Here is a 25,038-nt window from a genome sequence, read left to right as displayed (position 1 = left end):
TCTTAAAAAACAAACAAAACAGGGGGTCTTGTTAAGCAGAACCCAAGACACTGCACCCTGGGCCAGAGCTCTGCAACAATCCAAATACAGTGATGAAAATAACACAGAAGATGAGCAAGGAACACAGCCAGATCAGCACTTAACGTTGGAGTCATACACTCGCCTGGCTCCTTATGAAGACTGCAAAGGGACGTAACTTGCAGGTGGTGTGTCTGAGGAAAGGTAAGACGGGAGACGTGAGGCTTTTCCTTCTGACAGGTCTATCCTGAACTGTTTCCTTCTGAGCGTGCTTGAAAAACATGCTGCTGACCTACCAAATCCTAAGCAGCAGAGTTATGGGGACGCAAGTGGACATCGGAGAAGTCCCGGAGCTTCACGTCCCCAGGGCCTGCTCCCTTCCTGCCTGGCTCCAGGCCTGGCTCCGTATACCCACCCCTGGCAGACGGGAAATCATCAACTATCACCAGGCTGGTGGAGCACATGAACTAGAACCACAAGTGTTCCTGTGACCTGAGTGGGGAGGAGACGCCAAGAAACCAAAAAGCCTGGAAGTCAGGGTTCTGCAGCCACTAAAAGAGGCCGTGGGCCCCGCTGGCCAAGTAGGCAGCACAGTATCAGTTCTCCACTGTGATGGGCCAGGCTGGGTGCACTCTTAACAAAAGGGGGAAGGGGCAGGGCCCTGAGAGATTTCCATTGGACAGAAAGGGATGATCCCGTCATGTGGACAGGTCATTTTTGAAGAATTACTGGATCTCTAATAAGTAAAGTATTTCTCTTCTGTGCAAACATTTTGAGGTCAGAGTTCACAACAGCTGTCCCTTCCAGTCCTTTACCTAAAATATACATACTTCCATTCAACTGTGGGCGCTGATGTCACTTCTTCACCTCCATCTGGACCACCAGCTGTGCAGCCTGGGAGCTGCCCAGACAGCTGTGAGGTGCGTCATGACTCAGGCCCAGGATTGCCCGGGCAGAGAACTGTGTGTCCTGCGCCAGAGGCAGAACTCAGGCGTGTGGACAGGCCAGCTGCTGGTCTGCTGACCCACCTAGCAGAGGCCAGCCCTAGGTCCAGCTGACCGGGTTCCTGTGAAACCGGGCAGAGCTCCAATTAAACGTGTGTAAGCTGCAGCACCTCCCCCAGGCTTTCAGGAGGTGAGATTACTGTTGTCTTCTCACAGGCCCTGAGCCTCCAAGATGCCACCGTGCCCTTGATCTAGCCCCGCTCTTCCTGCTCTGTGCACCAGCAGACCATCAGTCAGGCCCCCCTCAATCTAACGCGTACAATTCCTGATTACAAATGGGAAACAAGGCCTACATTCCTTCCCTGCCGATCTCCAGGAAGACTAATCTCATACTCAGAGATTTATTATAAATTAAGAACAACCATCCAGACTGGGTAGATGGAAGACGAGGGAATCCAGAGCTCAAAGGAGGCTGTCAGTTAAACTTGAGTGTGCCAGGCAGGCAGCAGATGAAAACCATACATTTATTTTGCATTTGATTTCACTCATTCAGATGTCTAAATACTGGAGTAAATCCATTTGCCTCTTTAGTGTTCTTACTCTGAAGTGCAGTGGCCTGACCAAATATGGCTATATGCTGCTGCCGATTCCCGGCCCTCCAAGGCCTAGGGGGCTCCCTCGAGACGGCCCAGAACCGCAGCAGATTCAGAAGGCCACAGGTACGGTCTCAGTGACATCAGACATCGGTGGGCTGATTCGCGAGGTATCTCTCCCATCCCTCAGGACACGAGGGTCTCTCTCTCTGGCACTGCCCACTGGCTCACAACCACAAGACTGCTGTGGGAACACCAAGCCCCTGGCTAGTCTGGGCTCCAGCCAGTTTCCTCCGGGCAGCATGTGAGAAGGGGCTCCCTTTTTTTCTTTTTCAAAAATCATCCTGATCTAGCTTCAAAGGGTTCTAAAACTTCCTCGCCCCATCTGGACCCAAAAGCAAGAGCTGATTTTTAAAAGTCAAATTCTCGTTTCATTTGGACAGAAGGAATAATGTCTTTCATATTTTCTTTGTATTTCTCTTCAATAGTTGCTTGACCCAACATCTTTCTGTCTGCTCTATACAATGAAAATACAAACTAAATGAGAATAGAAAAAAATAATTAAAGCATTAAATTGTACAAATTACAAATCTGTTCCAAAATATACTTACATTAAATAAAATACGCATTTCAGTAAGAGATCTACAGTGAATGACTATGCATTCTGGGAAGCTTCACGACATCTAGGCAGGGCCAACATCCGTGGGAGGAGCTAAGAGAATTTGCATCCAATCACAGTATGTAGCGGGTTTCTTATCGCCCCTCTGCGAGCTACACTGAGCACATCATCAGCATCACTTGTGCGGGGAAGGATTTTGTTTGGGAAAAGGGGAAGAAGCAAGCGCTAGCCTCAATTCTGAGTTCATTACAACTTCTCAGGAATCTCATCAATAGCCTATACAGTACAGTTTCCAAAAAGTAAACATGTTAAGGGAAGCAGACAACTCTTTAGAACCCCAAACACATTTTCTTGCTGTATTTATGTGGGACTCTCCATCTACAATGGGCAGTCGTGAAGAGGTTCTTCCTTGGGACAGCATGGTCACAGATGTCGATGACCCTGTGGGTCTCAGGGGAGTGCGAGGACTGGGGAGGGGGGCTCCCTCTTGGTTGAGGTTGGAGACAAGCCTACAACACAGTCCACAGCCCCACCATCTCCTCCTCCTATCATCTGGCATAGCGCTTAATGTAGTCTTCCACTTTATTCCGGAAGTCCTCCTGTGGAGGGATCAGGGAGAGAAAGAAGAAGGGGGAGCGCATTAGCGAGGGAAACATTTCCAGAACAAGTGCCACCCACCCCAGCTGAGGAGCCGCTGTGAGCTCTCAAGAGCGTATGAAGGACTTGGCCTCCAACCCCCCCTCCCCACTCAGCTGCCAAGGCTGCAGGACAATCAGAGGCCTGAGGAGTGGGGTCCCTCTCCCTACTACTCCAGGGGACTGGTGCACACAGGACGCTGCGTGCAGGGCACGGGGCACTGTGCTGGGAGGGCTGGGGGTAGGGACCCAAACAAAGAAGCTCTGAGCGGAAGGCAGCCTAAGACCCTTTGTTTGCAGATGGGGAGAGTGAGGCCCAGAGTGTGGTCGAGGTGACAATGTAGGTCAGGATAGGGCTCTTGACCTCAGCTGGGGATAAGTCAGAGCTGCTGTTCTCCAAAGACCCCTGTGTCCAGATATGTCTTCCTAGAACCCCCAGACCATGCTGCCTATTTAAAAGGTGCCCACTTTTCATGGTGCGAGTGCAGCCCATCACCTGAGTGACTACCTTGCCCAGAAGCAGTGGCTTTGCTGTAGAGCTCCCTGCCCAGGCATCAGGCAGAGGCCACCTGGGTGCCTGGCCTGATTCCTCGGGTGAAAAGAGGCAGTGTGGCCCTTGGTGTCTCCAGGCCAGCATGGGCAGGAAAGTGTCCCAGGAGCGCCCCTCAGTCTTTTCTAATGTTAGGAACTAAGTTCCTTGGCTTTGCAGGACTGGGCAAGGGCCCCTGGGGCCACATGTGCCATGAGGGACTTGGAGCTTGCCCACCTCAGAACACATGTATTCAGTGTTCAAGGACGCTGTGATCTGACAGGTGGAACTCAACCCTCTTACTCCTACCACGCAGCTGCTGGGTCACCGATGTCCATGAGGTTACACTGCTTCAGTCCCATCATGTGACAGGTAACACCACCCGCCACACCGCCCAGAGAACACAGCTAAGCCCCTGGCAGGTGCTGCGCTGGCTGCACCTCTTGTGGCCAGTCCTTGCCTGGAGTGGCGCCTCCTCCAGAGGATGCGCCTAGAAGGGGCGGGGCACCAAGCGGGCTGCCTCTTCTGCCACTTAATTCACATGGTGACCCTTTCAAGGTCAGGGTAGGTTCCTGGTTTGAAGTCTGAAAATGGTTTGGTGGCTTGCCTGCCGTCTCAGGCGAGGAAGTGGAGAGCTGCTGAGCCTGCGCTTACGGACAGGACTGCATTCAGAGGCTCCCACGAGCCCTGACTTGGCCATTTCCACAGCACCCAGAAGCCAACGGTACCGTCAGCTGCTAAGGAGCCACAGCTCACAGGATGTGAAGTGAAGACCCCACAGGCACTGCTGCCCCCATCCGGACCTCGGTGCTCAGTCTCACCCCCTTTGCTCTCTCCTGGCCCTGGACAAAGCTCAGAGCCCATGGCCTCCAGAAGCCCTCTGTCCTCAGCCTCTGCTGCCTCCCACTCCCTCCTCTGCCTGAGCCCACAGAGCAGAGCCCACATGAAGACTCGGGGGCCAGACTGCCTGGGTTCACATCTTGGGCTCTGCCCCTTCCTGCCAAGTCTCTTACCTCCATGCTCCTTCCTCAGGAGCAGATTAGGGATAACAAGAGTCCCTCCCTTGTGGAGATGTCAGGAGAATAAATGCACTCCAGGAAGTGGGTGGGACAGGGCCTGGGAGGGCCACCCAAGGATGCTGCTGCTTTTGCATTGCCGCTGTCCTACTCTACTCACGCCAGCCTGTGTGCTCTTCCTCAACACCCCTAGCACATTCCTGCCTTAGGGCCTTTGCACTACTGTAATACTGTCCAGAATACTCCTGCCCGATATCCATTTGGTTCACATCAGATCTCTACTCACATCTTGTCAGAAAGGCCTTCTCTGAGCACCCTACATAAAGCAGCAAAACCCATCAGTGCTCCCCGCCCCCAGGCCCCCATCCCCCTCACGTTATGTTTGCTTGTCTATGCTCTGCCTCCACCCACTAGCATGTCTGCTCCATGGTGACAGGGACTGTCCATTCATCAATCATCCTGAGCATTAGCACCTCACCTGGCACTTTAGTGGCCACCAGTCAAACTTGGGATGAACAATGAGCACGAAATAAAGTAAGGAGAAAGTTCAGTAAATGTCATCATGACTCAGCATGAGGACGGGCATGGGGCTGGGGCACTTCTTAGAATTCATGTGAAGGCATCACTGTCTGGAGGATTTTAGGTCCATCTTACTGGGGCTAACAGTTTAAAAATGCAAGTCTTCCCCTTATTTCATACAAAGAGCAGGAAGCAACCTTCGAAGAAAAATAAAAGGATAGACAATTTATAACAGGTCTTTCTCTACCTGGCCCTGTAAGAGTATTCCCATCATTATCGATTTCTTTCCCTGACTCGGCTTACAAGACACGGTGCTTAGTGGGGAAGTCCAAGTCAGGGACAGTGACAATGTGAATGGAGCTGCCTGAAAAGGTACTGGGGCGGGGGGGGGGCAGGAGAGCACCTGCAAGGGCTTATCATCGCAGTGGACAAACCACAGCTGTGCCAGGCAGCGAGCCAGCACAGGTGGTGCGGGGGGCTGACAGCCGCGGGCGGGTGATGCCGTGAGAGCGGCTGCCCGTGCCCAGAGCCGCCTGACACCACAGCGCATCGGCTGAAGCCCTCTGCTGCTCCCAGCCTCCTCTGCCTGAGCAGAAGCACCCACTGACCCTGCAGTCCCACTGACGGCCCACTGGTCCCTGCTGTGCCTCCGCATGGTTTGTGAGCCTGTGCTGGGCGACACGGCCCTCGCGGTGCCCGCTCTTTAGTTGTAGTAAACATCACAGACAGCACATTTAAAACGCCCCCTACTCTGGCGCATAGCAGGTGTCACATAAACATAGCACCGCTCTTCAGCACGGTATTTAGAACCAGGTCAATGGCATTTAGAACTTTATAGATTCAAGTTAGGTGTTGGGTAACAGCCTTGGGTGGCTGATTTCTGGGATGGTGAGGATTCACCGGGAATCTGGTTCAGAAAATGAAACTTGAGGCTCTATGACTAAACCAAATTAGCCCTGCAGGGCTGTCTGCTGAGGCCTAACTGGCCCCAAGTGAAGCTGTACAACCTCTACCAGCCTTGTTCCGATGCCAGGGCCACCTCCCAGACTCCTGCTCCTAACACCCAGTCCGTGCACTTTTAAGGATGTGTGTAAAGGGGGTATTTATTGCGTTATCATTTGTAGTTGGGGAAAAAAAAACCCATGGGGAAAACATGAGTGCCCACCACTCACAGAATGGTTGAAAAAAGTACGGTAGAGCCACTTTATGGACTATCAGCTCCTAAAATGAGTAATGGTTTATGCACTGATTTGGAAGAAAAAAGTTTTTAAAAAAAAAAAAGGGAACTAAGGATTAATAATAAACAGGATCCCATTATTCTGGATGGAAACCAAATGGGCACGCGTGTGCACAGGCACACTGGAAGGACCTGAGGATGTGAACACTGTAGCCCCATACTGTTAATAAGATAAAGTAGCAGTGGCCTGTTTTAAATCCCTCAGATTGAATTCTACTGGGAAATCACATCTAATAAAAACGCTTCTGTCTGACCTTGGGTCAAATACTCTACTGAGACTACTCACGTTCATCACAACACACTACTTATCAGTTGCTTTCAATTCCAGGCATGGACCTACCATTCTGAGCCTTGTATCTGGCTGAGCGAGAGCCAGTCATCTTCTTAGCAAATCCATCACCCTCGAACGCTACCACTAGCTTACCTTGTCCCTCAAATGATGTTCTGCAGCTTCAATATTCAGCGGATCGTCAAAATTCAAAAGATCCTTAAAAAGAGAGAAACTCAAAGTAAACAATGGAAAGAATGTGTTTTTCTGCTGTCCTAAGTCTTCATTTTCTAATCAAAAAACAGGAGAACCCAGAGAGTAGAGAGTCCATTACGGATCGCGGTTCCTGTGACGGAAGCGCACGGTCTGTGTGGGTACTTCCTGCACGCTGGTCAACGGCTGACTGAAGGTCGCCATGTTCACATGAACTGTCCAGAGTCGGGTGAAATGGAGGCCAGTGATATCACATTAAGTTCTAATGTTATTTTTGATAAAGAACCACTCTCATTACAAGCATTTCCAAATAAAAATCCCATTCTTTTTTCCTCAAAAATTCATTTCTTCTTTTAATTTTTTTTTTTTTTTTAAGATTTTATTTATTTATTTGACAGAGAGACAGCCAGCGAGAGAGGGAACACAAGCGGGGGGAGTGGGAAAGGGAGAAGCAGGCTTCCAGCGGAGGAGCCTGATGTGGGGCTCGATCCTGGGATGCCAGGATCACGCCCTGAGCCGAAGGCAGACGCCCAACGACTGAGCCACCCAGGCGCCCCATTTCTTCTTTTAATTTGTGATGAACATCTTTGCCTCTCTAAGTCTGTGGTTTCCACGCTGACCTTAACCAGATCTTCTCTTTTTATTCCCCTTCACGACACGGCACTCATACCCAGCAGGGATGGCGTATGAAGCCTGAGTGCAGGACAGCGCCAGGAGGCCTCTGTCCCCCTTTCTACCTTAGAAAACCCTGGGGGGCGCCTGGTTGGCTCAGTCCTTGGAGCGTGTGATTCTTGATCTCAGGGTTGTGAGTCTGAGCCCCATGTTGGGTGTAGAAATACTTAAAAAAAAAAAAAAATCTTAAAAAGAAATGGAATGGCTATTCCCCTCTCCCCACAAGAAACACCATGGATTTCAAATCGGATGCCATGCCTTATCTTTATACCGCCTACTCCCCTTCTTAAACACCAACGTAGTGAGATTTGTTCTTAAGAGAAGTCATTGCTTTCCAGAGCCATCGATGGTCACTGTAAAGACAACGGTACTTCTGCTCAGGAGAAATGTTAAATTTGGGGACTGTATTTCTGATTTGGAAATAAATATGGGGTATGACCAACATGCTCCAAATACAGCAAGGAAATCTCTTAATTCTCTATAATCACTTGTAAAGTTGATCAGACTTCAAGTCCTAGAAACAGGCAAAAGTATTAAAGCACACAGATGAGATAGCCAGTGCATATAAAGACCACCAGACACACAAAATTCCTTATCTTCCTTACCATATTTCTGACCTAAAATGAATACATTGGCTGGAATAACCATTACAGGTTTAATCAGCAATTTTGGTTGGCTCTCTAGTATTTGGAGCACTGGAGAGATGGGGACTGCACCAGATTAAAGGCTAAATCAATGAAAAAGCAGCCCGACCTGTTGGGCAGACTTTAAATCATGCTGCAGCCTTCACAGCTCCAGAAGTAAAACCGTGCACATCCATGACAAAGCCAAACCAGAATCACAACAAAACGCGGGCACTACCTTCCCAGGGGGTTACGGGAGGGCCCGAAGCCAGAAGTGTCGGGCTTGCTGCTTATGCTACAGGGGTCACCTGGGACAACAGATGAGAAGGCAAAGGGAGGCAGGGCCTTTGGGGGGGTCTAATTTTGAAGCTCTTGCTGCCAGTAAGAGCAAGAGCACTGCGACCTCGGATGGCAGCCTGGCCCCGGGTGCCGGCACTGTGTCAGCACACCTGCTGTGGGCCAGGAAGCTGCCCCTCCAACGACCCGCCATCCCGTGGGCTGGCCAGGGTAGGCTCGCTTTCATGGAGGGTCAAGTTTTATCAAAAGTAGCACAACTCCCTGCCCTGCCCTGCAGACAGAGTCCCTGAAGCTTCTTTCTTTTAAAGCTCTTTTATGATCAAAAAGCAAAAACTCAAAAGAATAATATTATATTAAAAAAATCCAAACAGCAGCTTTTGGCTTCTCCCTATACCCCTCTTGCCCCTCCAGCCCCTGCCTGTAATGTGCTGTTTTCTGCAGACAGCAAACTTCAGCAGCTCGTCACTGAGGAGAGAACGGGTCTGTGGTTCTGGTTTATGAAAAGCCTAGAGGTCAGGTGACCACACACTCCTTCACCCAAGCCAGGAGGACACCTGGGAGGGAAGGGGCTGCTGGCGAGGGCAGACACGGAGCAGCAGGGCCAGGCCAGGTGCCCCCAGGGGAAGAGCCCCCCACGTGGAGAAGGCTGCAGCAAACGGCCCGGGCCCCAGCACTCCCTTCCCTGATGACTCCCCAGGTGCCACCCCAAAGGCCCCCCCAGCTCCCATCTCACTGTTCCTCTGGCTCATATAAATCTGACAGAAAGGAGGAGTGTAGCGTGTACAGGGTGCTGTTTTTAACCCCTCTAGGTTATCCTTAATGTGATGTTTAAAAACAGTAGTCAGAGGACTCAAGAAAAACTTGAGATTCTGGTCAATATACTTACAGTAAACAAAGAGTTTAATCCCCAAACAACATCCTGGAATGAGAAAGAAAGAAGAAAACAAGTTTCAGGCTCCCATGCACTTAGTGTTTCAAACCTATGAAACCTCAGTTTCTGTCTTAGGAGAAACAGCGTGCCAAAGATCAGTTCTGACCTGTCATCTGTGACTCAACCACAAATTTCCTCTCAGCCTTCCTCATCATCAGCTTGAGTCTTGTGTTTTTTAGGCTGATTCTCAGCCCCGGCTGATACTCAGCTAGTTGGCAATTTTAATCGCCCCCTCTGCTTTGTCTCAGCCATCCACCTGTGTCCTTTTGGGGTGAGCTGAACCTGGGGCTGGAGCTGGGGGTGAACACATGTTCTTTGTCTGGTGGAGAGGTTAGACAGACAGGCCTGTCAGCAGAACTTCCATACAAGTGTTCCCACAGAGGAACCAGCAAGGAGGAGATGCTTCCCAGAGGAAGTGGGGCCTGCTGGGTAGAGGGACAACAGGAGGGAGCACCTTCCAGGTAGAGGGACCCCTGTGCCAAAGCTAAGTCTTAAGTGGGCAAGACATGTCCAGGGTGTGGCGAGAAGACAGGCCAGGCTCCGGTGGCAATAGAGAGCACACCTTGGGAGGATCCAGTCAGACCTGTAGGACATCTGCAGTGTCCTCCTCACTCTGGCGGAGGGCCCCAAACTCCTTCCCTGTGTTCTTCCCCCAAAGTGCCTACTTGGTGATATTCAATGACAGTGCCTACACACCAGAGTTTGCACCTGCCGCCCATGAGGTGTGGTCACGTAAAGAACTAGACCTGGTCCAGGATCGATGCAGTCACTGGTGGGCTGCTGTGACCCATGCACACCTCTCTGGGCCTCAGTGTCCTCCTTTAAGAGCAGTGGGGCTGCCTAAGAGCAGGGGGTGGGAGTGAGGACAGTCTCTAAGAGGTGAAGCAGGAAGTTGGCATATAAGGAATGAGGTCAGTTTATCCACAGAAGGTCTTTTCAAAGGCAGGGACTACAGAGTTGAACTGTGAAGGATGGCGGGGAGAGAAAGCCTGGCACATGTGTGCAGGGCAGGGCCCAGGCCTGTCCAGTTCCGCTCAGGCTTCCCCTTGTGGCCCGAAGGACAACATCCGATGCAGCATCTCCGGTGGTTTTGTGTTTGGTGCAGAGGACGACTTACAAATGGTTTTAGTTCGGACGACTTTTGTAATCCATGCATGACTGAGCCAAAGTTAACACGTGTGCAAAAATGTTGCTCCTGAGACAGAGACAGAGAGGAAGATGGCATTGTGCGATGTGCCAGGCAGTCTGCGAGCGTCACGAACTCGCTGCTTTGACACCCATAACCCTTTCAGGCTGACCTGGGACAACTGTCAGCCACAGAGGAGGAGGACACAGTCACCAGGGAAGACGGGCCAGGTCTGGATGACCACGCCTTTGTGCCAAGTCCCGGGCTGAAGAGCACAGGCTGGGAACCCAGCTGCCCTCTGAACCGAGAACTGGGAGAGCGCTCCTCAGGGCAGCACGGACCCGGCACAAGAAGGGCAAAAGCTATGATGACTGCACGGACTGCTTAGTTACCCATCGGAAACGATGGCAGGCGTCAGGCAGCTGTTCATGAACAAACTGAACACTAGCCGAAGTCCTGACGACTTCTGACGAAAAGCTCAGGCAACATGAGGAAACTCTAGGTGTCCCGTGGATACCATGGCAGAAAAACTGAGTTGAAGCCACAGCTGGTGGCCTCATGTAGCGCCCGTAACATGCACCCCCGGAACCAACTACAGCCTACACCACAGAAGCAACTGGGGCCACCTGTTCAGTCCCAGTGGCTCCCCTCTCCACCCCTCCCCTGGGTGGGGTCCTCCCTCAGGGCATCCCCGGCCTCTGTGTTGCCACCCTTCGTTTGGCCAGGCTAGCTCTGGGTAACTCGGAGCAGACGGAGGCCACATCTGCCCTTTCCCTCCTCCCCATACCCCATCCTGGCAGCTCTCGTGTCCTCTGAGAGTGAGGCGCCACACACGACTGGGGGCCAGAGGAAGGGAAGAATAGAAACTGCACGACCTGAAGCACAAACGGTAAAGGGCAGAGGGGAGAAAGATCACTTGAACCTCCCACTGCCCCGGGATGAAATGGGGGCAGAGGAACCAACCAGGTCAGTGCTTGGCTGAGCGGCCCCAGGTTGGCAGGAGGGAGCAGGGTGTGCCCGGCCACCTGGGTAGACAGGACAGCAAGAAGTCTGGTTCCCGGAGGGAGAGGCCTCCAGGCTGGGGCGGTGCTCGAGCGCACTGCACTCTACCTTTAAGGTCCTTGTGGGAGCCCAGCCGGTGCCATCAATCGAATGTTCTCTCAGTAAACTGAAACAGACAGAAAGGCACAGTGGTCAGCAAGGACAGCCTCCAGGCGCATGAGCTGCAGGTTTGCCGAGCTGCTGCCGCCAAGCCCTCTGGGCCCACATCTCTTCAGGACATCTGCTTTCCCCAGGCCCCACCTCTCCCCCGGCACCTCGCAGGCCCCCGTCTCCCTGCAGAAGGCCGTCTCTACCCCCAAGTCTAACCTCTTGTGTCCTGTTTATTGCTTATACACCCAGGTCTTTAATCCTGCAGGCACATGAAATTTTAAGCAGGAAGAAAGTATGCTTAAAATAACATACGAAGAACACTTGTCAACTTGATATTCAGAAAAATGACAACGGATGCTTAGGGCTTCCTGTGTGCGTCAGCACGATCCTAACCTCACTTAATGCCTCAACGACCCACGAGGGAGGCGCTGCCATCTCTCTAACGAAGGAAAGAAAGCAAGGCACAGAGCAGCAAGGGCATGGGCCTGGGGGATGGTCCTTCAAACCCGGGCAACTCGCCTGGAGCTGCAGGTGAACACGGATGACAGCTCCTAGCACACATTCTAATACCTTGTTTTTGCTTTTTAAAAAAAAGTTCAAAAGGGGAAAATGAAGGATAAAGGTAGATTAACACAAAATTCTGGATGGTCCTTACCAGTGGGCGGGAGGACCGTGTTGAGAGAAGGACGCATGCGCTTTGGAGGTACTGTGAGGTCCTATTTCCTAAACTGGACCCAAGGGTCATTTTCATCACTTCCATAGCTGTACGTGCGCATTACGTACTCTCACAGAAACGATTATTCCACACTTTGAAAAATTCAATTTATTGCCAAGTTTCCTTCTGGGGAAAAATTAGTTTGGCATTGTTGAGCTGTATCCCGCTGCTGCTTTGATGTGTACATAACAGTCCCTAAGCTCACACGGCAGTGTCAGGCTCTCCGCACCTTAACCGTTACTGTGAAGAGAAGTTCTAGATCTGAGCATGTGCGAATTCACATAATTAAGACCAGGAGAAAATATAAATATGCTATAATCTTAATTGTCCATGAACATCAGTTAGAATAAACAAAACCTTAAATTGACCACTACCACTTACTTTGAGCCTTAAAAAGAAAACAAGAAAGAACAGATGTCTCCATGCTGCAGAGGCCCAGGCCCTGTTGACACGAAAGCCCTGCAACTTCTGAGTAACTGTTTGAGAACCACGTGTTGGGTCCTAGTGGTCTATATGACCCAGTGAGAGGTCTCCTCACTGAGGCAGGGACAGAAATCAGTTCTGACTGTCCTTGTCCTTTTGACAGATCTCGTCACAATCCTTAGCCATCTACCTGTTCAATGCTTGTCTCCCCAGCAGCCGGCAAGCCCCACAAAGCAAAGAACAGCAACTGCTCCCACCGCGTCTGGGCTCGACCACCGTTAACTGACGGGGTGGGGCGTGGGGGGTGAGGAGGCAGCTTCACTGGCTGAGCAGGCAGTATCCTCTGACCTCTGTCAACAGCACAGCCAGAGCAGGAGGGCTCTGAACCTGGAGGCCAGCTGTGCCCACCCAGGGCAATGGCAGATAAGGGGGGTGGTGCCTATCATCAGGCAGGCTGTGCCCAAGTCTGCAGGCCACAGGTCTGGGCAGAGTGATACTGCGGAGGGGACACACCATCACTGTGCAAATTCTAGCCCAGCCTCAGCAGGAGGCAGTCCTGCAGGAGCTCAGGTGACAGGCCCTCAGAGAGGGAACCAGGCAAGGGATCAGACGGTGCCTTGGGGGCTACACGAGAAGCATGGACTGCAGGAGAAAAAGTCTCAAGTGTAACCACCAGGGTCCTGGCCCAGGGCCCTCTAATCCCACAGACATGGCCCCTCTCACCTCTGACCCTGAGCCAAAGCAGGCAAGGACCCTGGTGGGAGCACAGCAACGTCACAAAGAGAGGTAAGTGTCCTGTGTACTAGACAAGGCCCCATGGAGCACCAGCACCAGTCAGTGCTGCTGAGTGAGGTATCCAGGTAGCTGCTGCCCGGCGGTCACTGGGGACCAGGAGTGGCTGGCCCAGGCTTGTCTTTCTCTTCGCTCAGGAGATGCCATGAGTCAGTGGTGCTAAGCCCCTGCTGGACACTGTCTAGTTTCCCACAAATAAATCCCTGCAAGTGCCCTGACAAATCCAAGGGCAAATACAAGTTAAATATAGAACTTATAGCTGAAGGACCAACACAGGTACACCTCCCGGGATGTGAGCGCCTGTTCTTCCCCTCCCTCCCTCCCTCTCACACACCCCCACTGGGCATCTGCTTCTGCACCAGGCAGCATGAGGAGTGGTGACGGCGTCTCGTTGTTTCCACGAGCCTCTCTCTGGCTACTACGGAGACCGAACGTCCCTCTGGTGCTTACTGCCCACCTGTAACTCTCCTGAGTCACCACTTGTAGCAGGTGCTTGGGTTCCTAGCGGGCGTGTCTGTCTGTTTCATCCTAACTGGCAAAGACCTTTTACACACGGATGTAACCCAGCTGATCTTTTCTCTCTCACTTTTGTGTTTTGTATTTTTAATTTTAATATAGCTAAATCTATCAACGATTTTCCTTTAAGGTTTCTGGCTTTTGTTGCTGGCTGCCGCCCACGGAGTTCTCCCCACACTTTGCTAATAATCTGATCTCTCAGAGGACAGCAAAAGTGACGAGAAATTCCTGCTCTGGCATTAACTCTGGCAGAGGACAGGGTATGACAGGGAGGTGGTGTGCAGTGGACTCCCAGGAGAGCAAGCACCAGCGATGGCCTCAGGGGAGAAGGCTGGAGCAGATGCCATCTACAGCCTGAAGCTGGAGGAGTCAGATTTTATAAGTGTGATACTTAAAGGACAGATGGGGAAAAGGTGGGCTCTTACAAATGCATTCATAACTATCTACAGAAAAGGAGGCGGACAGGAGAGAACAGGGGGCACTGCACACAAGCTAAACTGGGAGCCGGCTGCTAACTGTGCTTTTAAGAAGGAAGAGGGGGCGCCTGGGTGGGGCATTCGGCTAAGCATCTGACTCTTGATTTCGGATCAAGTCATGATCTCGGTCCTGGGATGGAGCCCAACATGGGGCTCGGTGCTCAGCAGGCAGTTCGCTTGTCTCCCCCTCTGCTCCTCCCCCAGCTTGCATGCTCTCTCTCTCAAATAAATAAACTTAAAAAAAAAAAAAAAGAAGAAGAAGAAAAAGAAGAGGGGTCCAGCTATGCTGGCACCACGGGCAGTGGGTAGCTCCCCATCACAGGCAGGGGCTCGTGTTCCCAGGGTGGGGACGGAACATGACAGGACACCGACTTCATCACAGAAAGAAGGCAGAGCAAGGTGCTAATGCTAACGGCTACTCTCTGAGCTGTGGCTGATGTTACATAACCTGCCGGTCTCCCGCGGCCGGCACGGCTGCTGCTGCTGGAGGCGCCGGCCTCTAGCCAGGCAGCCTGGCACCAGAGCCCTGGCAACCCACTGCTGCCTCACTATAGAGAGTGACGAGACGCAGAAGATAAAGCCCAAGTGCCAAATTTACTTAAGAACAACAAACCCCATACCCTCTCCAGTTCCCTACATTAGTGACTGGCAGCCTCGAGAAGCAGGAGTCATGGATCCCTGATCATCTGCCACTGGACTGAGGGTGGGGGGGAGGCGACACACACAGGCCACAACCGACATGAAGCTCTGGGAAAGCTGCCCTGCTCTGTGCACATCAAGACTACTTTGCTAAAGAGAGGACATCTTAAATAAAAACGTCCAGGTCTTAAACTTGCCATCTACATTCCCCCCCAGCCTCCCTGGATTTTATAAATCACACTTTTCCTTCTTAGCTAAAATCAGCTGCATGGAGGGACTGCAGCCTCTCATTACCGCAGGAGGGGAAAAGGGTAAGGCGCCCTGGAGGGAGCACCAGCAGGGGTCTGAACCACCAGAGGGCCCAGACGCGGTTCTGGAGGTGGAGGCGGGCTGGGGGTGGGGTGGGGAGTGGAAGACTTTCCAGTCACTAGAGTGCAGCCCAAAGCCCTGACCTCCCTCATCGTGGCCCAGCCTCAAAATTTCCTCAGGGGAGATTATGTGTTAGAAAGCCCACGCTCACACAAAGTGCTCACAAACACAGAAGACGAGAAAGAGAAACCCACCTTAGACATATTTCGCCTGTCTCTGTGATGTTGGGGTGCCAGATCCTCGTCAGGCATTTCACTTTGGGAGGCTGCAACACAGACAGAAAGAGATCACAGGCTCTCCAAATCATGCCTGCTGCCACCGAGCCCCTCGTTCCCCTGCTCACTTGGCACTCACTTGGACCGGCCCCAGCCAGTGTTCAATTCTGGACTCATGTCACCCTCATGTCTTCACGCTGCATCCACAAGTGCTAGTCTGCCCGTACCCCCAACACGACCCTTCTACAAGTCCCAGGGCCGCAGGGAACGTGGGGCTGGTGGCGGGGCCTTGGCCACCTCTGACCCACCCTGCCAGGGCTGTGGAGGAGCCCACAGACGCCACGCTGTGCGCTACGCTGCTGAGCTGCGGTGACTGAGAGTCACTGCTCCTCACGGTGGTGGCTGGGTCCCTGTGCACGTGTTTCTGAAGATGCTATTGCCATGTACATTGTCCTACAGCCAAGCCTTAGTCTGCTTTACGGTTTCAGGAGGGAGAGAGAATGACAATGAGCACGTGGGAATAAGGCACATTGACATCGCTTATAACGAGGCATATTTGGATAAAGTTGTTCTTTTAAAATGATTCTAGAATATAAGCAATCCATACTCATTGAAGACAAAAAGACAATGAAAACAAAAGCAAGATCTCTGTCTTTCCTTTTGTTATATATGGTAATTCCACCCAGAAGTCATCTCTGTAACACCTCATACCCACCTTATGAGCCTCTCTTCCAGGCCCCACACGGAGATGCACGTGCGTGCACGTTCATTTTTCTTTACGGAAATAGGGACGTGTGCGCTCTCTCTTCTCATACTCTTGCCACCACTTCAGGTAGCTTTGGGCTTTCTTGCCTTCTAGCATTTCACAAGCCAGTTCCTATTACTGGACATTTAGGTTGCCTCCCACCTCTACCACGGACTGGGTTAAATCCGTGCACTCATCTCTGCTCACACCCATAGGAAAGGTCTGCCTGGGAGGAAGCCCAGGTAGAGGAACTGCTGGTCAGAGCACACAAGTGTCACCTGGCCGAGTCTCACAGACACGTCATCTTGTAGACATTCACGTGTCAGCCCTTTGTCACAGAGGGGCCACGCTTTCCACATTTATCATTTGGTATTAATTTGCATTTATGATGCTATTCTTTGTAAAGTCTCTGTAATTAAATTTCATCTTTGTTACCAACCACCCAAATACTCTCCTGCACTTTTTCTAGTACTTGAATCGTTCCGTCATTTTACTTATACAAAACAGACATACCTTTCCAGCACTCTTGTAATTACGTTTTTCTACTGATTTTAAAACACCATGACATCAAGAAACTCCCCCAGATAATTAATCCACGTATGCAAATGTAGGTGTCCAAGCTTAGAGAATTCAGGTTCAGAGTGAGTTTCAATTAATTTAATATGCTCTCATTTGCTTTCCTGCAAGTAAACGGAAATGCGTTTGACAGAAAGTATGCTAGTTGTCATGCATTTCCAGCGAGGCCTTCAGGCTCAGGAAGGCCAGCACTGAGGGGCTGCATGAATCTAAGTAACAATACTGGGTAGACTGAATCACCAGCTCGGCATCAGAGGGAACCTGCAGGCTCTATCTCCCTCCCTTCTAGAGAGTCCTTGACATACCTGTCATCCTGCCTAGTGTTGTTCACTAGATCACCAATTATCCGATTGTATTTGCCTCTCTCCTCCTTGTCCCTTCACACCTGCCATAGTTAGGTGTTGGCACAGACACCTCCCATCAGTGGTCCTCTTAACTGCAGTCCCCAGACAAGAGAACAAATCAGAACCATGGACCCAGATTCTGACACACACTTTCCAAACAGAACTTGTAGACCTGAGTCCACCCCAAAGCAAGACAGACAAGAAATACCCAGTTCCACCTCCTCCCTGGCCTTGCCACCTGTAAGAGTTTAATGTACGACAGCCACTGCATTGCAAACCAATGGGAAAAAAGGTATTCGTCAGTGCACAACTGGCTAACCACCTGGAAAACATAGTTAGATGCCCACTAGGAGCTGGACTCCAGACGCATCAAGCACAAACGATACAGAACTATGTGAGCACTGAAGAGGATGCAGACGAGTTACCTCGGGATCTGAAGGCCTGTTTACGTTTCATAAGAAGAAAAACTTATGAAAGAAAAGTAGGTTTCAGTACAGTAATGAAGCAATAACAAAAGAAAATAAAACCTTCCCCCCAAAAAACCCCTGAAGTTTTATAGAATAAAAACAATAAAAAACAAGGGAAAATCAGAAAAATCTTTATAGTACAACTAAGAAAACTAGGGAAAATATATAAATCCATATAAATTCTAACTGAGAACTCTTATAAGAAAAACAAATATCCCAATGGAAAAAAGGCCTTAGGACATAATAACAGCTCATAAAGAACATAAAAAGCTAAGAAATAGGAAAAAATATTTAGCATTCTACTTATTTAAGAAATGAAAACTCAAATGACAATTAGATACCATTTATTTCCTCCCCAAAAAGCAAAAGGAAAATCAAAATATTCCATCTTTCTGAGGAAAAAGGGCATTTTCAAACAGTGTTGGTGGGGAAGCCACTGGCATAACCTCTCTGGGAACTAATTTAATAGTATTGATGAAGAGACTTAAAATTAGCATTAATTACTACACATTCGTAATTCTACTTCTAAGGATTTATGCCCAGGACAGAGGCAGACGTACACCAGCTGCCGTCTGGGACACGCATGACAGTACTGCTTACAGCCACCGTCAGCGACCGACAGCCTGTGCACCACCAGCAGGGGCCTGCTTTTGCATGGGAGCTAAGTATGGTTTCTACATTTTGAAAAGATTGTTTAAAAAAAAACCCACATATTTTGTGGAGAAAAAGTATATGTGGTAGAGACCATTTGTGCTTCACAAAGCCTAAAATATTTACTATTTACAGAAAGTCTGGTTCATACTATCAAAAACTGGTCAACTAGTGACCAACAATAAAGGACTGATTTAAAACCATGATGGGTCATATAATGAAGTGCTCTTATTAATGATGATGTAATGATATATTAATTGACAAGAGAACATTTGTTCATCACGCCATAATGTTAAAAACCCCAAGTTACCAAGCTGCGTGGTGGCATGATCCCATTTGTACGTATGATTATATGTCGCCCGTAACATATATCAGAAAGTTAACAGTGATCATCTCTGGGTGGAGAGGTAACAGGTGCTTTCTGCATAGCTGTATTTTCTCAATTTCCTAAAAAGTATACATTACATACAAGGAAGAAGGGAGTGGACTTTCAGTTCACTTGCAGTATCTCTGGCTCCCCCCTTACCCTCTCTGGGGCTGGTCATGGCCATGTCTCTTGATTTGGTTACGTTACAAAAATGTGTGACGGGAGGGGCGCCTGGGTGGCTCAGTAGGCTCAGCATCTGACTCTTAGCTTCTCAGGTCATGATCTCAGGGTCCTGAGATCAAGCCCCACATCCGGCTCCATGCTCAGAATGGAGTCTGCTTGTCCCTTCCCCCTCTGCTCCTCCCCCTGCTCTCTCTCATTCTTCTCTCATAAACAAATAAAATCTTTAAAAAAAAAAAAAGTGTGGGGGACATAACATGTCACTTCCAGGAGGAAACTGGAGGCAAAGAATGAAAAGCCATGTCCCTTTCTCCTGCTTCAGCGCATGGTCTCCACCGACCAATGCATAATCGACATGCCACGGGAGCATCGCAGGACTTGGGGACTGTGACACCACCCTGAGGATCTGCTCCTCCTCTGGCCTCCTGGTCACCCAGGGATCCCCAATGCTACGTCACCACCCTGGCTCATCACTGTCTGTGCTGTCTCCCACGAGACTGGGGTCCTTCAAAAGCCGGTGTCTGACATAGAACCTCGCACATTTTAAAAGCTTATTTCATGTCACTAAATAATTTCAGCCAGTATCTTAGAGAGATCACAAGGCAGGCTTGAGGCTGTGAGGTAAAAGGTCAGGGACAAAAGGACAAAGAGCCAAAGGAAAATCTGAACTTAAGCTGCTGGGGTGTAGGGGCACTGAGGGGTAGGGATACCAAATAGGTATTTTCTTCCTTTTAAAAGTTTACTCTAAAATAATGAGCTATTTTACTGATTAGAAGTTTTTGAGAATGACAATCTTAATAAGTGACTTTAATTGAAGAAGCTATAAGTGTCAGGGTTTTCAAAAAGTCCTTACCAAGTACAGAAATCATATAAAGTCATGGCATAAAAGCAAATGAGCCTGAGACAGCTCCACGGAGGTCTCTCAGGCTGACCTTCTAAAAGCTGGCTGTCTCCTCATCCAAATAAAACACAGGGGCCTGAAGTTTACTCGCACAATCTCTGTCCCACATGCCCACAACCTGGCATTTTCAGATGCTGGTTTCATTTTCTACACCACAGGTCCGTAGGGGCAGAGAGCGCCAACCGTTGGACAAATGTGTACTGTGCGATCTCGCAGAGCCCTGGAAATACAGTGTAAGTAAGACACTCTCAGTCTAGTGGAAGGAGGCACCAAGGAGTTACATACGCAAAGACTAACTACAAAAAAAGTAAACACAAGTACCTCTGTATCGGTTAGGCACTACATCACATGGCTTCCCAGGGACGGTATCACCCCCAACTCCCTACCCTGAGCTAGTGGGTAGTAAGGCTGTGGCCTCAGCCTGGACGTGGAGGCAGAGAGGACAGGCAGGGGCTGCGGAAGCGAGAGTGGAAGAGGCCCCAACGGCGGCAGGACAGGGTCTGGGTCCACCCCAGACAGACTGGCCTCTCAGTGCCTCTGGCCTGAAAACATGGGTTTCATTCCTGATAAAATCAACCCAGCCCATCATTTAGAAATTTCCCAAAGGAGACAGAAACTAAATACAAGAATATAAAACCATCATAAGTCACCAATTAATATAAGAAACATGTCCTTGAGGTTCAATGGTTTTCTACCCTGTTTATTCCGCATCCTACTTCTCTGTTTCTTGAGGTCACACAGGGACAGGACAAGATGACAAACATTTGCTCACACAAAGTGGTCACTGGGTTTGCGGGAAGGGCGCATATCACGTAGCTGGGCAGCCCTGGACAAGAATCTGCTTCAGCAACGGAGCCATTTATTCTGGCAAAACTAACAAGGTACGTCCTTAACTCTACCTCTCTGGGCCCTAACTTCCAGACCTGTCAACATGGGAGTATTAACGTCCCCGGGGAACTGCTGGAGAGTAACTCAAGGAAAGTGAGTGGGTACCTGGTACATAAAAGCTCCCAACAAAAACCGGTTCCCTTGGGGTGCCTGGGTGGCACAGCGGTTAAGCGTCTGCCTTCGGCTCAGGGCGTGATCCCGGCGTTGTGGGATCGAGCCCCACATCAGGCTCCTCTGCTATGAGCCTGCTTCTTCCTCTCCCATTCTCCCTGCTTGTGTTCCCTCTCTCGCTGGCTGTCTCTATCTTTGTCGAATAAATAAATAAAATCTTCAAAAAAAAAAAAACGGTTCCCTTGGTGTCTTCTCATGCTCTGCCTTCTTCCGATGCTGGGACCGAGAGGCTTTGCCACTAAATGATACCTAATGTTCCTGAAACAGTGGTCCTCAGATTCCGCAGGACTTGTCTGAAAAGTCCGCCAGCTCATGATAAGCCCCTCCCCACGCCGTCCTCCTCCTCCAACACTCACTGCCTCTCCGAAAAGACTGTGTCACGTACCACCCTTTAGCATTCTTCCGACGAGGAGTCCTTCGAGACGGCAAATGTCCGCACAATTAAAAGGTCCAGAATTTTAAGTGCTCTATGCCTGGCTGTTTCCAGAAAACATCAAACTAGCCCCTGGAATTCAAAACAACTGTACTTCAACCAAACCTCTCCAACTGCATCTCACCTGAGGGAGTCCACTGTTCTATCAAGCCAGACTCCTCAGTGTGTGATTAGGGAAACAGAGGAAGTCAGCAGGGAGCTGAATGGATGGACAAAGACCTGAGATGCACATTTTCCTGTCTTGGTTTAAAAATTAATTTTTTTCTTCTTGAATTCTTTCCTATCCTCATAAACTGCATTCAGAAAGAACTTTTAATGTAGTAGCCTAGTAAAGACCAATTCCTTCGATAAAGGTTTGGCTGCAAATAAAAAAGTGTGACAGCCACTGAACTGTGCCCTGGTGGTGGAGCCCAGGGCAAGGGACCTAATCCCACTTGCCAGATAGAACAGTAACTGCAGGCAAACTAACAGGGCACATGGGGCCCCCTGTACCCACAAGCTCAAGTGAACAAGAGACTTAATTTTACCATCAGATTTTTTTTCCCTACTCGATAGGCCTAGAGAGGGCTGGGAAACATTAGGGGGATATATATATATATATATATATATATATATATATGTGTGTGTGTGTGTGTGTGTGTGTGTGTGTATGTGTGTGTATACACACACACACATAAAATTGCAGAGCTGTTCAGAACTGTCACTGGTTTCTCACTGCCAAAGAGAAAATGCCCAACAACCCTCAAATCTGAGTTTCTTGTTCATTTCCACTTCTCCCCAACCCAGACTCCTCCTTCAAGTTGACCTGGTCAATCCACCACACACATGCCACTCGTTCTCACTTGTGGACCTACTAAGCAGTTCCAGAGATTTCGACATCACCTAGACCACCCTCCCCTGGTTAAGGGTCAACCCAAGTCAGGATAACTCCAATCCTATTTCTCCTGAAAAGCTCAACTGGCCTGACCACTTTCCCAAAGTGAGCCTCTCCTTTCCTTCTTGGAATCCCCGTACATTAGTTTCCTGGCCTGTTCCATATCTCTCTTGTCTGCTACTTATGGCTTTTATCATTTTATGGTAACTCACACTTTTTCTCACCTTCCTAATTGGTAAATTCCTTAAGAGCAAGGACAGAATGTGACAGTACCTGGTGTTAATTATTACCTAGGTGGGGTCTTTGAGAGATTAACACATAGCTCCAGGCATAAATTACTTATAGTTTAAAACTATGAGTCATTCCTCTTTGCTAAAATTCTAAAATACATGTTTTCTACACCTTGGGAATTTTGGGGTTATACCATAAACAAAACTACAGCTTTAAATAAAATGCTTTCTTCTTCAGTGCCAGAATTTAACAAATAAGACTGGTGTGAACCACACAGGCAGCTCCCAGCAAAGGTGTCAGTCTCGGGACAGCTGTTCCAGACTCAGCCGAGCTGTATCCCCAGTGCGCACTGCCCGACACACAGCACTCACAAGTGCTTGTTGAAAAGTTAATCTCTCTCCTTTGGCGCAGAATACTGCCAACAGTAACATTAATCACAGAAATATCGGCCAGTCTGTATTTAGCCCTGGGACTGGGGGGACCCAATGCGGGGGGGGGGGGGGTGATGACCACCAGGCCACGCGAATGGGGAACGATGGCTCAAACGCAGTCTACTCACCACCATGTTGTACGCATCAGGAACTTCAGTTTCAAACTGAAATTTTCCACCCTGGTAGTAACCCTCATCTATCAAAAACACAAAACAAAACAAAAAAATCCTTTAAATTAAAAAAAAGGAAACGAAAAGCAAACACTATGTTAGGATATGGCAAATACAGAGAATTAAGAGTTAAACAACAGGACTGCAAGGTTCCTTGTTAATTCACCAAATCCTGCCCCTGCACTAATGATGAACCCCAATCAGCTCCCTGCTGGCCTGCCTCTGTCACCCCACTAGCCGTGCACCCTCAGAGGAGGCATAGGCACCCTTCTGGGGGGCTGGTTCCTCTTCCTCAGTCTCCCAGGACCTGCCCAGGGAACACTGTTCTCACCTCGGCCCACCCCACTCCACATCCCGGCACCCGTGGGCCCCCTTCAAGCACATCTCACGACAGGTAACCATTCTGTTTGAGCTGCAGGGTCATGTTTGCAGCTGGTTGCCCTGTGAGAATGTCAGTTCCGAGGGGTGCTCCAGGGCCGGCGGACAAGCAGTGGAGCACACAGACGATATCCCTGCCTCAGAGAAAGTGCACAAGCAAAGCTTTCGGGCTAGCTGGCTGAGTGCTGGCTGCAGCCTTCTGAACACAGAGGGCCCTCTGGAAGAGGGCTGGTGAGCATGCAGGAGAATGTCTGCAGTCAGGGCAGCACTGGGTCAGACCCTACAGCGCAGTCCCAACTCCTGTGATGGCATCAGCCACCTCTCAGCCTCTTCTAGGGTCGACCCCCAGGGTGAACCTGGCCTGCAGGTGCCTTGTAAATGCTACTGGGGCTGCTGCCAGCAGAGGGCGCTCCACCATGAAACGCTCCACCATGCTTGAACCTGAAACACTCCCCTCCCCCAAATTACTCGGAGCTTCACAACTTCAAAAAATTAACACCATCTTTAAAATGAAAGTTCAACTCCAACCCCCCAAATATTTATCACTGTGAACAAATCAGCAATAATACATCGTATTGCTTCCCTCAGCTGTTTATGTAAATGAACATTTAACAGGAAGTTGTTAGTTTCCAATAAATCATCACTAAAAAAGTTTTTTGAGATCGCGTCAACATTTATGTTGTCCAGCAGTTAACACTAACATTACCTGGAATTCAACCTTTTCATTCTTTGCCAGTGTGTCAAAAGAGAAATATTATGTTTCATTTTACATTCATCTGAAGAAAAGCAGTGAGGCTGAAATTTATTTCATATTGAGTCATTTTTTTTAAGAACAGAATGACTGATGTTCCATAAGTATCCTTGAATTACTGAGGTACCCACGTTTTAATTATAATATAAAAAAGCTCATAAGAAGATTAACCTTTGCCTTTTATATTTGTTACAATGTTTCATAGTCTGCTGTTTGTCTTATGGTTTTGTGGTTCAACTAGTTTTCACTTTTGAGAAGCCAGTCTTTCTGTGGTTTCTGTCTTTGGTATTACCCTTAAAAGATCTTTCCCAACCAAGATTATAGAAACACTTGATTTCTGTTTTCTCCTAGTGATCCTGTGATTTCATACGGTCCATCAGCTCATCTGCTCATCTATAATAAGGTGGTGTGTTTTTTGTCCTTGCTTGCCTAACCCATCACATAGCATTTATTATTCGACCCTTCCCCACTGAACTGATGTGTCTATTTCTGTGCTTACAAGTGCACTTGGATTCGTGACTGACAGTACTGAATCTTTGGAAAAGACTCTGGGGAAAAATTTTACCTCTAGATACCAGAACTTTCCAAACAAGTGGCATCTCAGGTATAAAAGTAATCAGAGCACATTCTTGCTCAGCAGAGGCTCCCGTGTTGCACAGCGGTCACCGTGGCAGAGTGGCCTAGCACTGGGCTCTGTAAACCATGCAGCGGCCACCAGAACCCCAGCTTCGCGTGCAGAGTTCCTTCTGCTCTCCTCTCTTCTTGCTCCCCAAGGCTGTGCTCCAGCCACACCACTGTGGTTCTTCTCTAGCTGGCTTTCCATACCATGATTATATAGTTTCAACTCTGCTATCCACCAGTTTCAAAGAAATAGGGTTTTGGTTTTACCATATTCCTCTGTCCTAGTCAAGCTCTCAATTAGTAATTATTAGAATTATATCAT

At 49.4% G+C, this 25,038-nt stretch overlaps 1 protein-coding gene across 4 annotated transcripts in view; it reads right to left on the bottom strand.

Moving 5' to 3' along the window:
* Nucleotides 1–1,467: 1,467 nt before the first annotated feature.
* The window catches only part of UBE2F (ubiquitin conjugating enzyme E2 F (putative)), a 54,767-nt gene continuing 31,196 nt past the window's right edge, over nucleotides 1,468–25,038 (bottom strand). For 2 of the 4 annotated variants that reach the window (XM_026491529.4, XM_026491537.4), the window contains 6 exons: nucleotides 22,925–22,992; nucleotides 15,517–15,587; nucleotides 11,351–11,408; nucleotides 9,070–9,102; nucleotides 6,535–6,597; nucleotides 1,468–2,773 (listed from right to left, as the gene is read on the bottom strand). In XM_026491529.4, the coding sequence (XP_026347314.1) occupies nucleotides 2,723–2,773; nucleotides 6,535–6,597; nucleotides 9,070–9,102; nucleotides 11,351–11,408; nucleotides 15,517–15,587; nucleotides 22,925–22,992 (344 nt within the window). In that variant the 3' untranslated portion in view covers nucleotides 1,468–2,722. Of the gene's footprint in view, nucleotides 2,774–6,534; nucleotides 6,598–7,149; nucleotides 11,409–15,516; nucleotides 15,588–22,924; nucleotides 22,993–25,038 lie in introns of those variants that run through there. The other 2 variants (XM_057306038.1, XM_057306036.1) reach the window with 1 other exon arrangement.

The sequence above is a fragment of the Ursus arctos genome, unplaced genomic scaffold, assembly GCF_023065955.2.
Source record: "Ursus arctos isolate Adak ecotype North America unplaced genomic scaffold, UrsArc2.0 scaffold_1, whole genome shotgun sequence".
In the NCBI taxonomy this organism is placed as follows: Eukaryota; Metazoa; Chordata; class Mammalia; order Carnivora; family Ursidae; genus Ursus; species Ursus arctos.
Note: the sequence above shows the minus strand (reverse complement) of the source record. Positions and strands in the feature narration are given on the sequence as shown.